Source organism: Penicillium bovifimosum (genome assembly GCF_028826915.1).
Source record: "Penicillium bovifimosum strain IBT 22155 chromosome Unknown utg000003l_segment0_segment0, whole genome shotgun sequence".
NCBI classification, from domain to species: domain Eukaryota; kingdom Fungi; phylum Ascomycota; class Eurotiomycetes; order Eurotiales; family Aspergillaceae; genus Penicillium; species Penicillium bovifimosum.
The window spans coordinates 1,970,595-1,985,240 of NW_026622712.1; the positions used below are offsets into that span (position 1 = coordinate 1,970,595).

The 14,646-nt window shown below is 52.3% G+C and overlaps 5 protein-coding genes across 5 annotated transcripts; 2 read left to right on the forward strand and 3 right to left on the reverse strand.

Moving 5' to 3' along the window:
- Positions 1-71: 71 nt before the first annotated feature.
- Positions 72-1,497, reverse strand: N7515_003803 (putative integral membrane protein; the record flags this gene model as incomplete). The annotated part of the gene is made up of 4 exons (XM_056664547.1): positions 72-535; positions 606-670; positions 729-1,231; positions 1,348-1,497. The coding sequence occupies 4 exons, from the start codon at positions 1,495-1,497 to the stop codon at positions 72-74; spliced, it is 1,182 nt and encodes a 393-aa protein (XP_056523604.1).
- Positions 1,498-3,038: 1,541 nt separating this feature from the next.
- On the forward strand, positions 3,039-3,784 carry N7515_003804 (ubiquitin carboxyl-terminal hydrolase; the record flags this gene model as incomplete). Its single annotated transcript, XM_056664548.1, has 2 exons — positions 3,039-3,093; positions 3,156-3,784. The coding sequence occupies 2 exons, from the start codon at positions 3,039-3,041 to the stop codon at positions 3,782-3,784; spliced, it is 684 nt and encodes a 227-aa protein (XP_056523605.1).
- Positions 3,785-3,997: 213 nt separating this feature from the next.
- On the reverse strand, positions 3,998-5,527 carry N7515_003805 (MT-A70 family; the record flags this gene model as incomplete). The annotated part of the gene is made up of 1 exon (XM_056664549.1): positions 3,998-5,527. One exon carries the CDS (start codon positions 5,525-5,527, stop codon positions 3,998-4,000), a length of 1,530 nt encoding a protein of 509 aa, XP_056523606.1.
- A 514-nt stretch (positions 5,528-6,041) lies between these two features.
- On the reverse strand, positions 6,042-9,613 carry N7515_003806 (putative RNA binding protein Jsn1; the record flags this gene model as incomplete). Its single annotated transcript, XM_056664550.1, has 2 exons — positions 6,042-9,360; positions 9,423-9,613. The coding sequence occupies 2 exons, from the start codon at positions 9,611-9,613 to the stop codon at positions 6,042-6,044; spliced, it is 3,510 nt and encodes a 1,169-aa protein (XP_056523607.1).
- A 2,187-nt stretch (positions 9,614-11,800) lies between these two features.
- Positions 11,801-14,147, forward strand: N7515_003807 (putative signal transducer; the record flags this gene model as incomplete). Its single annotated transcript, XM_056664551.1, has 2 exons — positions 11,801-13,721; positions 13,780-14,147. 2 exons carry the CDS (start codon positions 11,801-11,803, stop codon positions 14,145-14,147), a joined length of 2,289 nt encoding a protein of 762 aa, XP_056523608.1.
- Between the last annotated feature and the right edge of the window lie 499 nt (positions 14,148-14,646).

Consider the following 14,646-nt stretch of genomic DNA (forward strand, 5'->3'; position numbering starts at 1 on the left):
ACGCCTAAAGACAAAGAACATTCAGTGACCGAGACATTAGTATACATTTTTGAAACCATCTATATACACGACTAAACATGTTCTCTAACATCCCTAAGCTCAACGTCCTGGGTATCGGTCGTAGTCTGTGTAACCTCGAACGTACGATGAATCCCCAACCCCATATCACCCGGCACACGAGGCCTCGACCGATCCATAGTCAATCTCTCCTCACTGCTGGTAGGGCTCGACGACACATCATCGTAGATGTCATGAGGATCCCTCCTCTGGCCCTTGATGGTCGTGACAGTGACAGCGAGCTTGTCAGGTCGCAGGCGAGACTGCATGCTTTCATCCATGGAGCCTAGTGGGAATGGACCGCCCAGCTTGCGCGAGGCGGACGGTGACTGAGGGCCCGGGAAACCGGAGGAGTAGTCTTGGCTGGAGGTGGAGCCCATTATGACGCGGAGGAGGGGACGAAGAGTCGCGAGACTGCCGGCTGTGATGCCGAGGCCGGCCTCGACGTTGGACCAAATGGCGATGTGGACGGTTGCATCTGTCGGGGAGAATGGTTAGTCTTCATTTCCTGGTTCATTGCTTCATCTGTGCAGAGAAGGAAGACATACAGAGGAAATCAGGATCAGCGAAGGTGCTGACAAAAGGAATACGGACGATGACTGCCGCAGAAGCACTAGATGACCTGGTTAGCACGTGGAAAGAATATAGAACCCTGGAGGAGAGAAACATACATGCAAGCCATGCTCAGAATTCCCATGACAGCGATCTTGGTCTGGCGCTTCATGTGCAGCTTGTGCACGAGGAAGATGGGCATGATGCCGACGGTGAAATCACACAATGCAGCGAAAGCACTGTACACATAAGTCATGTTGATAATGATGTTGATATCAATACAGTAACCCTGAATAGTAGGGTCGCCCGCCGTCCTAGTCCAGAAGTACTCCAGCGGCTTGCACTGCAGCAGCATGAGGAACATGAAAATGATACCGGCGAGGACAGTCAAGGCCATAACGATATACAGAATCCAGTGATGGACGCGCTTGATAGTAATGCGCATCAAGAATAGACAAATGGAGATCTTGCACCCGATCGAGGCAAAACAGTAGGCGATCTCGCACAGCCACCAGTATTTCATCGCAGTTACCCGCGCGTCAGGCTCGAGGTTTTCGAACTTGTAGCCTGTGCCGTATATTGAGCCTCCGATCATGGTTCCAGAGAACATTGCGTAGAACAGCTGTGCATAATGTAGTTAGCACGAATCCTGCCAGATCGGGCTCTCCACATGATGTGCGATGAGCAGTCGGAAGGAACCGAAGGATCGAAATCCTGGGAAGATCAGAGATCACGTACCAATGCAACCACCATAGACCCATCATCCCATCCGAATGCCTTGACAACCCACCCGCGCACATAGACGCGCAGCATTACCGTGATCGCGGCGATGGGCAAGAAGGTCGCGGCGACGGTCTGCACCGCGATGCTTCTTTGCTTTTCGTCCATCCTAGCGGTACATGGGTGTGACAGTCCAAGATTGGAGATGTGGGGGGAGCAGGGTCTCTTAACAAGACACTATTGCCCCTGTCAGGCTGTCAGGGCTTGCAGAAATCCCGAAGAGAGGACTAGATCGTTTTGAGTTTTGGTGGTTTTTTGGGGGGCGTTTTTAGTCGACCGAAGAATCAGCGCTAAACTAACGACCAAGTGATCGACAATGTGACAGGTTTGGCTCACAAGATTCGGGATAGAGATCACCGATCACCGATCACCAGAGATCCAGTCAAGTATTACAAGAATGTCCATATAGCTTTGAAATAATCTATGGATAAGGCACGAACTGCCACGTTTCTTCCCAGGTTAAGTGCCGAGGAGATAGGTCCAGTCCATGTGGAATCAAATGCCAAGTCAACACAGAGTTTTACCCGTCGCTGTGTAACGAGCTAGTTTTCCAAGTTCGACAATCTCGGCAGGGGCTGGCGAGCATGGCTAGTTATCGGGGGCGCCGGGGCCTTGGCCCTTAGCTTGATTTGCACCTACGCCAGTCCCACTCACGGTGATGCACCCGAAATAGCCACAAGGTCCGCGGTGAATGCTATTTCTTTTTCAGTAGGGGCAGTGGCGATCAGGTTGGTCTTAAGTGAAAATATCTCCGTGCTTTGCCTTGGCCCTTGGAAAAGTCAGTGCCGGCTTTTCTCAATAATTCTCATTTTATGTACATAAATAACTACCGCGTCCATACGGCGGACTCCGGAGTTGGCCCCGTCTGCGGATCAAGTTCGGTGATGAGCAGGGGTTCTCCTTTTAGGAGTGAACTTGGGGATCTGGATCGATGTGGATGGGAGTCAATGCAGGATGATCCGGGTTGATCCAGAGTACAACCGTTAGAGCAATCGGGATTATGCTGTAGGTTGTACGGAGTACTATTCCTTTCGACCGTTATTGGTACAATGTTATTGTTGATCTGGTTCCAAGGTTCCGGCCATGTGTGAACAATGGTGCAAACACGGCAAATAGAGGTGGGTCTGTCTTGGCTTGGTTTCTCGGGCTTATGCCAAGAGATTCCAGAAGCAACATGGAAGGAAACAAGTTTGCAATAATGTACTGCGGATGGTAGAGAGTAGAGACTAGAGAGCAATTTCAATTTTCAGGACAGGTTTCGATGAACATTTTGCTTCCTATCTAAACTACATCGTGAAAAATACCCCTCGATAAACGCATATGAAAAAAAAGAAAAGATGAATCACATGTACGAAGGACAGTGTACATACATCGCGACACTACGTACTATCCTTCGGGGGTTTCACAGCGCATTTCTCAGCGACAACCAAGCCCCTTGGCTGGCAAACTAGTCTCATTAGCGCCGTTTTTCTGCCGAATCCCATGTGCCAGGCTAAGATGCCAGTGCCGTTATGCAGTCGAATCAAATCCATGCCCTCAACCCCGCACTCCAACCAGACTCCAACTCACTCTCCAACCTCAAAATCAAACAACCAAACAAGCTTAATCCAACCTCTACACAACACTCAGCATCAAATCCAACCATAAAAATGTCGCACACCGACGTCGACGTCCCAACAACCCAAAAGGCCTTCGTGCCCCTAGGTCCGCCCTCCCTCTCCCCCATGACCCCATCTCCCTCAAACCCCCCACTAAACCACAACCAGAAAACAACCCAGAAGTAATGTCCCACCTAATCCACCAACTCGGCCTCCCCCCAACCCTCGGCTTCACGGACGTCTTCTCAATCGACGACGCCGACCTCCTAGCCTTCGTCCCGCGCCCCTCCTACGCCCTCCTCCTCGTCTTCCCCATCTCCGCAACCTACGAAGCCTCCCGCGAAACCGAAGACGCCCAAAAAGAACCCTACACCGGCTCCGGGCCCTCCGAGCCCGTAATGTGGTTTAAACAAACAATCCGCAACGCCTGCGGACTAATCGGGCTCCTGCACGCCGTGTCGAACGGCGAGGCGCGGAAACAGATCATCCCGGGCTCGGATCTGGACGTTCTTCTCCGGGATGCGGAAGGCTTGCAGCCGGTGCAAAGGGCGGATCTGCTGTACGAGAGTAAGGCGTTGGAGAGCGCGCATGCGGATGCGGCGAAATTGGGGGATACGGCTGCGCCGGAGGCGGAGGATAATGTGGATTTGCATTTTGTGGCGTTTGTCAAGGGGGTGGATGGGAGGCTTTGGGAGCTTGATGGGCGCCGGAAGGGGCCGATTGCTAGGGGGAGCTTGGGGAGGGGGAGGATGCGCTTTGTGAGAGGGCTTTGGAGATGGGGGTTAGGAGATTTTTGAAGGTTGAGGCTCAGGGAGGCAATCCGGATTTGAGGTTTAGTCTTGTTAGTTTAGGGCCGTTGTTTGATTAGGGGTTTGGATCGTGGCGTTTATGGGATGGTTGCTTGGCTGCTGCTTTAACTAAGTACGTTGGGTGATGTTATGCGTCTTTCGAGGACGTTAGATTGGGAGCATGATAATAATATCACTCAAACCGGGCTACTGTGGTTTATTTTAGACATCGGACTCAACCCAGCATTCACGCGCATTAAACCGAAGCACTTCATTACCAACCCCCGACCATCCAGCAGTCAGGTTGCGCGCGAACACCTCAAGCGCCGAATACGAACAAAGCTCTCCGGAATCAGTGAAAAACACCTCCTCAAAAACAGCCTTCAAGTTCGGTTTTCTCGAATGCAGATCTGGAACAGCAGCAATAACCCTTCTCCTGGTGACAGCCTCACTCAAACGCATCAAATCATCCTCAGACATCAACGGCGCCTCAATCTCCAGATCAGGACCGTCATCCTTGGTCCCAATAACAAGGATCTCATACGGTTTCCGCCACAGACCATCCAGCGCTGAAATAGGCTCTCCGTTCCACGTAGTCTTAACCCAGACCCATTCCTCGCGTATACACAACCCCGCGCCGATCAGCGCCTCGTATGCCGCGCGACGCGATTTCTCGGCATTCGTGATCCAGATCGCGGCTATAGACTGCTGGCTTTGGAACGGGGATTCGGATGTGCTGTGTACCTGGTATGTTGTCCCGAGCAGGTGTGCGCGTAGTATATCCCTTAGTCCGGTGGTGAGCGCGTCCATCTCGGAATAGTGGTGTGTCTGGTAGTGCCCGCTGCGGCGGACGGATCTGTTTGGCCAGGGGGGATCCATGAGGATGAGGTTGAATTTCTGGTGCGTGGAGAGTCCTGGGATGGGATAGTTTGGAGTAGATAGACGGTGGTGGAGTTTTGTTTGGAAGAGAGGTAGTGTGCCGAGTATGAAGCTTGACATGGGAGGAATTATATATTCAGAACCAGTCGAAGCACCGGCTCTGATGATTGCTGTCTCTGGCGATGGATTCTTGACGACTGTCAAATCAGATAATGCCGCAAAACGATTCACTGAGCTCGTGGATAATATCATCGGTGGCTCCTGACTCAAAATATCAACGGGATCACCAGGTGCAGACCGTTGGAACGTAGACTCATTCACATCCTCTCTCCGCCTCTTCCGCGGACCTTCATTCCACGATTGACTACCCGCATCTTCATTAGGCACAGCCCGAGGAAAACACCATCGCCGCTCACTCGGAAAGCCCGCGCTGATAGTTTTCAGCGCGTCCCTCACGAGCGGCACTATCAATTCTGCGAACCGCCGCTCTGAGACAGGGATGCTCTCAAGAACCCTGGCGAGAGCAGCGGGCTTTTTGGGCTCGGTTGAGGGGAAAGACTCCTTCATCGGCGTACATGACAGGAGTTTTGGTATCTTCCGCGGGCTATGGTTTGTTCTCGAACCCGGTTCTCGGGGTGCTGGCCAGCCTTGCGCGAGTGCAATTGAATGCGGTATGTCGAGGAGTATTGCGTTTTCTGCCTGGAAGAGAATTGCGCTCTCTTCCTGGGTCGGAGGGTTCATCTTCGACCTTGGGCGTGGCACGCCATAGTAGGTTACCGGTAGAAATGAGGAGTTGGGCGACGGGTAGATGTGGAGGTTGCGGGCCTCATGCCAATTCAATGGACTCGCTACTAGAAGCGGGTATTCAATCATAGAAGGGCGACGAGAAGCCTCCCCTTGTGCTTCTATAATATACGAATATCTACGAAGTTCGATGCTCACAACGACCATTTCACTAGATAGTATGCTCCCTAAGCCAATCCCCCGATCTTAAAATAATAGAAGAGAAAAAGTCCCATCGTAAGATCAGAAGATACAAGGTCATTCAAAATCGCTGAAGAAGATACGAAAACTAAGCCTCCACCCAGAGACAAGACTTTTCACTACCGCATCCCCATGCGTATCCAGTTCTCCTTCCGGGTCCAATTAACCCCCTGCCGGCGGTCCAGCGTCCGATCAGGGCGAAGAGATAGGACAGTGAAATCAACGTAGCCAGATAAACCCGCTTGGTCATGAGGAACTTCAAAATGGAAAGATAAAAAAAAGAAGAGAAGATGATCAACAAGTTTATACATGTAGATGGCAGGAAGATCGATTAAAAAAATCATACGTGACGGTAGATCAACGCTGGGCGCAAAAACACGTTAGTATTCTCGGTCTAGACAAATTAGGGTCGATCCGAGATTGAACTCACTCGTCCACGTCGGCCTCCGCCGGACTGCCCCTGCACAGGCTGTGCCTGGGGGTAGTATTGCGGAGGATATGGGTACATCTGGGCGGGGTTAACGACGGGGCTGAACTGCGGGTAGTTGTTCTGGCCGAGCATCGGGCTAGGACTCATCTGGCCCGGTCCGGAGAGCGGGGAGGTCTGCTGTGGCAGCGATCGCAGGTTATCCATGGCTGGTGAGCCAGCTGGATAACCATAATTGGCTGCCGGCATACCTGGGTAGCCCTGGGGAACACCACGAGCCTGGGCGGCGAGATAGGCTTGGTATTGGAGCTGTTGCTGGCTCAAAGGTTCCTGCGGATAACCAGCTGCACCGGGCATACCGTTGAGATGGCCTCCAAGCCCGTTGCTTGAGTAAGGGTCGAGAGATGCGGGGTTGACCTGGTCAGACGTCATTGGGCGAGAATCGGGGCTCTGTCCAAAGTTGTTGGGAGCATATTGTCCATTGTACTGTCTGTCCATAGATGGCTGGGCTGGATATCCCGAGCTTCCATGGCGGGAAGATTGGCGGTGTTGCGATTTCTCAGGAGTGGAATGGCCAGCTCCGTCGCGGCCATGGTGATGCTCCCGACCGCTGCCTCGCGAGGAGAGACCAACTTCATCCATCAAACGCTTATAGCCTTGGCTGGGGGAAGCCTTGAGCTTTGTGAGAACCTTAGACACGTTCTTCACGACTTCAGTCCGCATGGACTCATCAAAGAATGGGGTGGTCAGGACCTTGAAGATCAGGGTTGCACCAGATGTCTGATCGCTCAGGATCTTTTCCAAAACTTCATCACCGGGACTGAAGAAAAGTGCCTTCAGCACAATGTCGCGAGCTTCCGGCTCGTTGCGCTGGTTGATCACCTTAAGGACAGTCAAGTATGCAACCTTGTGGGTGCAGAGGTGAACAAGATGGGGCACGAGTCTGGGAGCCAGGACTGTCCGACGGCGAGGGAATGTGCAAGTATCAAGGAACCAAGTGAGCAAAAGAGCGCCATTCGCGTTAGTAGCCAATTGCACACTGTGAAGAGCGATAGCAGATGCGAGCATTCGCTGTTGGTCTTTGGTGGAATGGTGGCTTTCCAAACAAGCCCGCATCGCTCGGGCACCGAAACGTCCCTGGGCGATTTCCCACATGCGGCTGAGCATAGACTCAAAGATAAAGCTGTTGAAGGGACTGGCAAATCGCAGACAGCATTGCAGGACATAGTTGCCGTATTGATCCAAGAAAAGAGGAACAGTATAAGGGCGGAGAGCGTCAACAATTAGCTGCATCTGTGTAGGAGTCTTGGCGACATCGATGATCTTCTGTGCAGCCCAAGTTCCATTCTTGTGGACACCGATCTCGGCAAGATGGGGTGCAATTTGAGACAGCATCTGCTCTTTGGTAACTTCGGAGCAGAATTCGAACAATTTTTGAACGACGGTGTTGCCCAAATAATCGGATGCCAACTCTGCAATCTCGGGAAGCATAGCCTCGGCCGTCTCCTCAATCTCTTGGATGGAGCATGCACCGTTGTCAATACGCTTACGGATGTCACGAAGACGAGGGGCATCGAACATGCGGGACTGGCTCGGCTCCTGAACCGAGGGGATTTCATCCTCGAAAGCTTGGAAGGCGATGGAGGTTTGGATGCTATTGGTGATGTTTTGCAAGTCGTCTTCACTGGCACCGAATTCCTGTACTATTTGCATCATCTCAGGCAACAGATCCGCCAAAGCCGGGATCTGAGGGACAACGTTAGCCTGGTCAGTCCTATCCGAGCCATCTGCTGCCACGAGATTAGAGCCAAAGTTCGGGTCGGGTGTTGGCGAGGACTGAATGCCGTTTGCACCGGGAGTACCTGTAGCCGATGCCCCAGGCACTTTGGCATAACCAATTCTGACAGGTCCTGCCCCAGGGAAGATCTCCTTGCCATTAAGTAACGACTTGGCCTGCACAGCGCTGTCGACACGGTCGAAGTTGACAAAGCCACAGTTCTTGTGGGTCAGAACACGCGTCGACTCAATCTTTCCGTACATGCCGAAAATGGCCTCCAAAGATGTGACAGTAGTTGAGACAGGAATGCTACCAATCCAAAGTGCCCGGGTGGGGCCATCCTGGTTGTTCTCATCTGCCATCTCGCCGGCTTGTCGGCCCGCCATAGCTGGAATAGCAGGACCTCCTCCTCCAAGGTGCATGAGTTGAACTGCCTCGGACAATTCGTCATACTCACCGTTCTCGGCAATCTGCAAGTCAGAAGCACTGAAGCTGTTGTCGAGACGGGAAGGAGTGGCAAGGTAGTTGCGGATGGAAGATCGCTGAGGAGGTGCCTCCAAAATACCAGCAGTTCGTGCTCGGGGCCTGCTGACGGAGGCATGGCTGGCAAAAGCTTGAACTGCGAGGTTGTGCTGGTGAATTTGCGCTTGTGTAGCGGCCAATTGAGCGGCGGTTGCAGCAGCATTTGGAGTCAGGTTGCCAGTAGGAAGTTGAGAGTAACGATTTTCATATTCGAGATCCTCGTCGTCGGCGTACTTCTCCTTAGCATTGACAGAGTAAGACCGGAACCGATTATTGCTTTTCATCATTGCCAACTCAGCCAGGAGTGGCGGTAGCGCGGAGGCTTGTTGTTGTTGCTGCTGCTGTTGCATCAATGCCTCCATCGAAGGACGTGCCAGAGAAGCCCTTGCTTGCTGAGGGGTCTCAGCAAGCCCCAGGTAGTCCAGTGTCTTCACATCGGTATCCGCGAGTCCATCCCTGGAGTACGAAGAGTGGCTGGGTGATGTCGGCCCTTCGGATGATCGGATGCTGGTCAAAGTCGTAGCTCTGTCACGTCCCGCGGACCAATTGGTTGAAAACAACGACGGACCGAAGGGGCCACCACCTCCCAAAAAGTCGCTCCTCTGCGGCATCGAACCGGCTCGAAGGCGAGAAAGCGAGGTCGGATTGGAACCAGCAGCTGAGGTCGCAATCTTTGGACCTGTATCTATCCCAGAAACGCCAGGAGGCCTAAACGGGCTGGTGGATGGTGTTGGTCGTGATGTCTGCGAAATGTATGGTGGCTGGAGACCCATCTCATTTAATGTGCCCATCGGAGGAAATCGAGATGGTACCGTTCCTGCGCGAGCTCGGCGCCCTGGACTATCGATGGAGCCACTAGAGGCTGTGATGAGATCGGGGAAGCTATCTTGACTCGGCGATTCAGGAATGTTCTCGCGAAGTGGGGTAGAATGGCCGCTGGTAGGGGGACCCCAAATGCTAGGAGAAACGCCTTCTTGCGCTTGGATTTCACGAGCTCTGTAAAAATAAAAAATGCGTTAGCTGGATATCGCAACCTGTCTCCGGAGGAATGATCATACCGCTTAGAGTACAGACGTGACGCCAAATCATGAGAAGGGGATCCAGCCCTCGGTCTTGAGCTGCCGATGGACCCTGGAGAAGGACCAAACGGCATTCTTGTGTTTCCAGGCCCAGTCACATCACTCGGGGAGCTGCGCCCCGTCGAGGTCCCTGACAAGGGTTGGGTAGTGGGGATGTAATTAAAATTCATCTGAGCGTCAGGTCGCGAAACCGGCATCATTATGGATTATCACTTCTCGTCTTCAAAGCAATGCCCAAATTCCTTCCAAAGTACGACCTCTGCGCGGCTGCCAATGTGCAGTGACGTCGAAGCTGAAATCTAGGATTGTCGTTCAAAAATGCGGGACATGCACCATGGGGTCAGGATAAAGTGATAGACGGATCTCGAAGACAGGTGGAGAAGGACCGAGGAGAGGCTGTAGATGGGGGTTGAAGTTAGTCGTTTGTCGGAATGAAGTCTTCTGCCACGGAGCCGTCGCAAGGTGGGAGGGGTCGACAAACCGATTCCCAAAAAGTCGCAATCAAACGTGGGATACTTCGTGCCAAATCCGATTCGTTCCAAATGCAAACACCAGTGTGCAGTGTCGAGGGTCTTTGATCTGACCGTTTGCTTCGGGGCGTATCTGCGGGAGTCCCAAAGCAATCGTTGGGAGAGAAAAAAATAAGAACTGTCCCTTTCTAATGGTCGTCAAAGGCTCAAAATCACGGCGAATGCACAATAGTGTGGCAGGTAGCGCGTCCAATAAGAATAAACGAGAGATGAAAAGGATGATCCGGCTCCAAAGGGATCGAGGTGGCTGGAAGTGGGTTAGTTGCGGAGAAGGAGAAGAGAGAAAGTCAGACGCACTGAAAGTTGAATTCACCGTAAGAATGCAAAAAAGACCAAGAAGAAAGAAAAAAGAGTCGTGAGACAGAAGTCAAGGGAGGATGAAGGGGAGAGGAAAAGAAGGAGAAGAGATGTTGGGGAGCTGGCCGGATGCCCGAGGAAGTTGGCTGTGGTTGGTGGAGAGTGGCCCTCTTCAGCTTCACCCACAACAAGTTGTTGACTTGGGGTCAAATTTGGTTGGATTAGGCAAGAGGTCACTGGATGTTTTCTGCCATACTCTGAAGTGGTTTGCATTCTCTATTCTCACGTTTCTGCGGGATATCCTAGGTGCATACATAGCTCACATCTATAAGTGGCACTTTATACACAGTCCATCCAAACAAGGACAAACATCGGGAGTCGGCAGGGCCTCAATGATTATTTGAAGATGAGAAGTCCCGATGTCATCAATATCTCGCCCGAGACTGCATTTCTCGGATGTTGTTTGGAAATGGTTGAGGCATCAACGTCGCGTCCTCGATCTATACACCACCTAAACCTAGAAAGCAGGGGTATCTCTTCACCCCGACATTCCCAGTCAAAAACTTCAATTCAAGGTTTTGGTTCGGAAGAAAAGTCTCATGGTATGGGTAAGACCACGGTGAGAAGAGAGACAAGTGTGGACACGCAGGAAAAGGCCCCGCATTCCACTGCGTCATGGCCTCAACGTTCCCAATGTGTGACTCCATAGTCCATACCATCGTGGATGTAGACCACGAGTGCGAATATAAGATGTTGTTTTGCTCTTGGGATATGATGCAATCAGTCATGCAAGGAGAATCTCCATCTGTGATACTAAAGCCGCAAGAGATGGTGTTTTAAGTACGCGCAAGGGATATGGATCCAGGTACGTGGCGTCGTCCTTGTTCCTACACAGTAAGGACTGTCTTCCCAGGTGGGATGGCCCATTCACATTTGTTGCACGGAGTAAAAGAGACTGGAGTCCAAGTAGCCAGGCTGTTGGCTGTTTGAGGGATTGTTGAGGTTCATTCTGGCTCTTCCGGGTGTTCACCGAGCTTCCAGGAGCATTCGGCACGGAAGAACCGGGAGGTTCGTGGCATTGCTGTGGGATGGATACTTGAGGATCTAGGCAGGTGAATTGTAATCAATTGAAAATTGTATGACATCTGAAGAATATCCACCACTATCAAATGGCCAGGTGTAGGTAGCTGCTAGCAGAGAATTATCCGTGGGATCCATGTCGTTCTAAGGTGGATGGACGGGACGTAAACACGTTGACTAAGTTAAGGCTGAAATATTTCTGCCTAAGGAATCAACTTTTATCCCGCGCCACTACTTTCAAGCCACGCTCTTGAGAACTTGCCTATCTTTCCATCACTTCAACATCTCAGGTTGAATTATGTCCTCATTTCCATAACTCAAAAACAACCCTCAAATACCGACACCTGATCATTGGCACGTGACTCGATCATAATTTGTCGCGCACGCGTCACCATTTCGCGTTCGATGTTCAACCGACCACCTTAAAGCGCCTACCCTCACATCACCCCCATGGCCGACATTATGGAAGAAGACCCATCATCGGGGCTTCCTTCTTCAGCGGAAGAACAGGAGTTGCCCGTGGAGTCCCTGGTCAAAGGGCGCGCGAAACGAAGTACCGCGGGACGGCACATGTCCGCCCTCCTTGAAGCCGCCGCCGACGATGATCTGGCACTTTTGTTTGAGGAAGTCGAAGATGACAATGAATTTGCGGATGAGGTGGACCCAGACGCGGAGGACGAGGTGCTCGAATCGTCGGACGAAGATGAGGACCAAGGACCGGACGCGCAGAACGATTACGAGGGCGAGCAGAAGCTACAGAAAGAAGAGCGCAGGAAGCGCAAGACCCAGAATGACCTTCGATTCCAGACCTTACGCAAACGAGTCAAGATCGATCCGACCGCCCCATCCACCATGCCCGCCGCCCCTCGCCCGAAGAAAAAGTCAGAGCGCATCTCATGGATTCCCACCGTGGAGGATGGGCCGACTCGACAGTCCTCCCGTCGACAAACCATGGTGAACAAGGAGCTTACGCACGCCCGTCTCAAGGACAGCCAGGAAAAGCGAGTTCGCATTATCGCTACTATGAAGGAGGCAGAGAAGCGGAAGGCCCATTTGAAGCCGAAACAGATGACACAGGAAGACCATCTTGCGGAGGCCGCGAGAGTGGAACGACTCAACAGCAAAAGTTTGAACCGCTGGGAGCTGTCGGAGAAAAGAAAAGCGGACGAAAGACGAGCAAGAATCGAAGCCCTACAAAATCGCCGTCTGGACGGTCCGGTAATTTCCTACTGGAGTGGTGTGGCCACATGGACCAATGGGCGCCTCACACGGGTGGGCAAAATTGAAATCAAACCGAAGCCAGATAAGGAAGAGTCGAAGAAGAAAAAGAAGGAGAAGGAAGATAAAGACAAGGCCGCCGCAGGGCTACAGTTCGGCCCTGCTAACATCGCCGGACACGCCCGTGCCATACCATCAAGTACCTTTGCAGTCGAGGTCAGGTCACCACCGGACTTGGCCCTACCTGATTCCACCAAAGCATTGGGTCAAAAGCCACTTGAGGACAAGCCGTCTGCAGAGAATGCTGCAGCACCGACCAGTGTACAAAATACAAATACATCGAGCGCCAACCAACCGGATGCGGGTGCCCCAGAGACGAATACAACCGCGGCGAATATTGTTGAGCAGGACACGGACAACGTCGTAGAAAGGACTATTCCAGAGGTTGTCACGAGTACATTACCGCCACCCTCCGAAGAAGACAAGACCACGGCCAAAGCCGATGACAGGCAACCTTCCTCTCCACGCAAGAGCTTGGAGAGGAAGATGGTCGCCGTGGAAATCCCTTCTCCCCGAGTCCGTCACTTGTCAGTCTCTGCGGGCACTGGCGCTTCCAAAATATTGCCTGATTCATCGCCCACCAAGAACGACGATGCCATGGACGTGGATCAGCAACCAGCGGTTGCAGAATCTGCCGATGCTGCCAAACCGAATGGCCAGGAAGCTCTGGCTAGTCCGAACGTTGCCCAACTACCTTCAGCAGAGGCCCCCAAACCAGATGCTGGCGGGCCAACTGTACAAGAAGCGCAAGCAGTACAAGCAGTGAGCGACTCTCGACCAGCTGAAACAGCCACGCCTGTCGCTCCTGGTATCACACAGGATCCTCAGGTCCTTCCGACAACTACAACACCTAATCAAGCCGCGGTAGCCGCAAACCCCCTCCCGAATCTAAACCCATCGTCCACATTGCAGTCCGAATCACAAACTTCGAATGCGGTGAAGGGAGCAGCACTACCAGAGATCCCACAACCCCCTCCGGTGATTGAGCACACAGGTCGTTCACTTACGATTCTGGAGAACTTTGATTATGCGACCGCGAACAACCGCAAATACAGCATGTACTTCAACTCCAAGAAACCTGCTCGTCTGACCAGTACGTACCATATCACGTTCCCCATTCCAATCGATGGGCATTGCTAACTTCAAATCAGAAATCTCGTCATCGCTTTGCGTCATTACTTCATTGCCATCGCGTTACCGCGACCCAGAAACCGGCCTCCCTTACGCCAACTCCTACGCATATGGTCAAATCCGCCGTATGCTATCGGAGGGGTACATCTGGAGCTCGATGCTCGGGTGCTTCGTCGGCCCGGCCGAGGCTGCCCGCGGCGTGCCCGAGCGGTTCACAGGCAAGCCGGGCCCAGGCACGGTCAGACATCTGATCGATCAGGATGACGACCAGGCCGAGTCCATTACAGGGAAGAGCATCAGCGGTGCAACCAATGTCGAGGCTCCTTCCACACCCACCCCGGCCGCTCCTCAGGCGCCTCCAGCGGATGCCGAGGTTACCCAAGCATGAGGCATTAATATTATTTGTACGATATTCTTCAGTAGATACCCAATGTAAACAAATCGAGCCAAATACCAAATCGAGATCTGTGAGCCCCAACATCAAGCTCACACCTTCTCCACTTTTAATCATCGACTCTTGTCTTTATTCTCTAGCCCTAAACCCTGACAGGATTTTTTCACCATTTGACTCCTAATGTTCTCATGTATTACGTTTCTGTTGACAGATGCCCGTCATGACCTGACCCACCATGGAAAAATCAAATCAAACTCGCCCTGTGAGATCTCAACCCCAACATCGCCAATCCAAGGATCCCACTCGGTACCCGGCGGAAGGCAGTGAAAAGAACGAGATCGAATATCACAACCATACTACAATGAATTGAGACATCTGATGTAAACATAACAGACTCCGACTAGGCATCCATTCTCGAATACTCTGATTTTCCCCATAGGCCCGCAACAGACCCGCGGAAGATCGACGATTAGCACCGGAGTCTGGAACAATG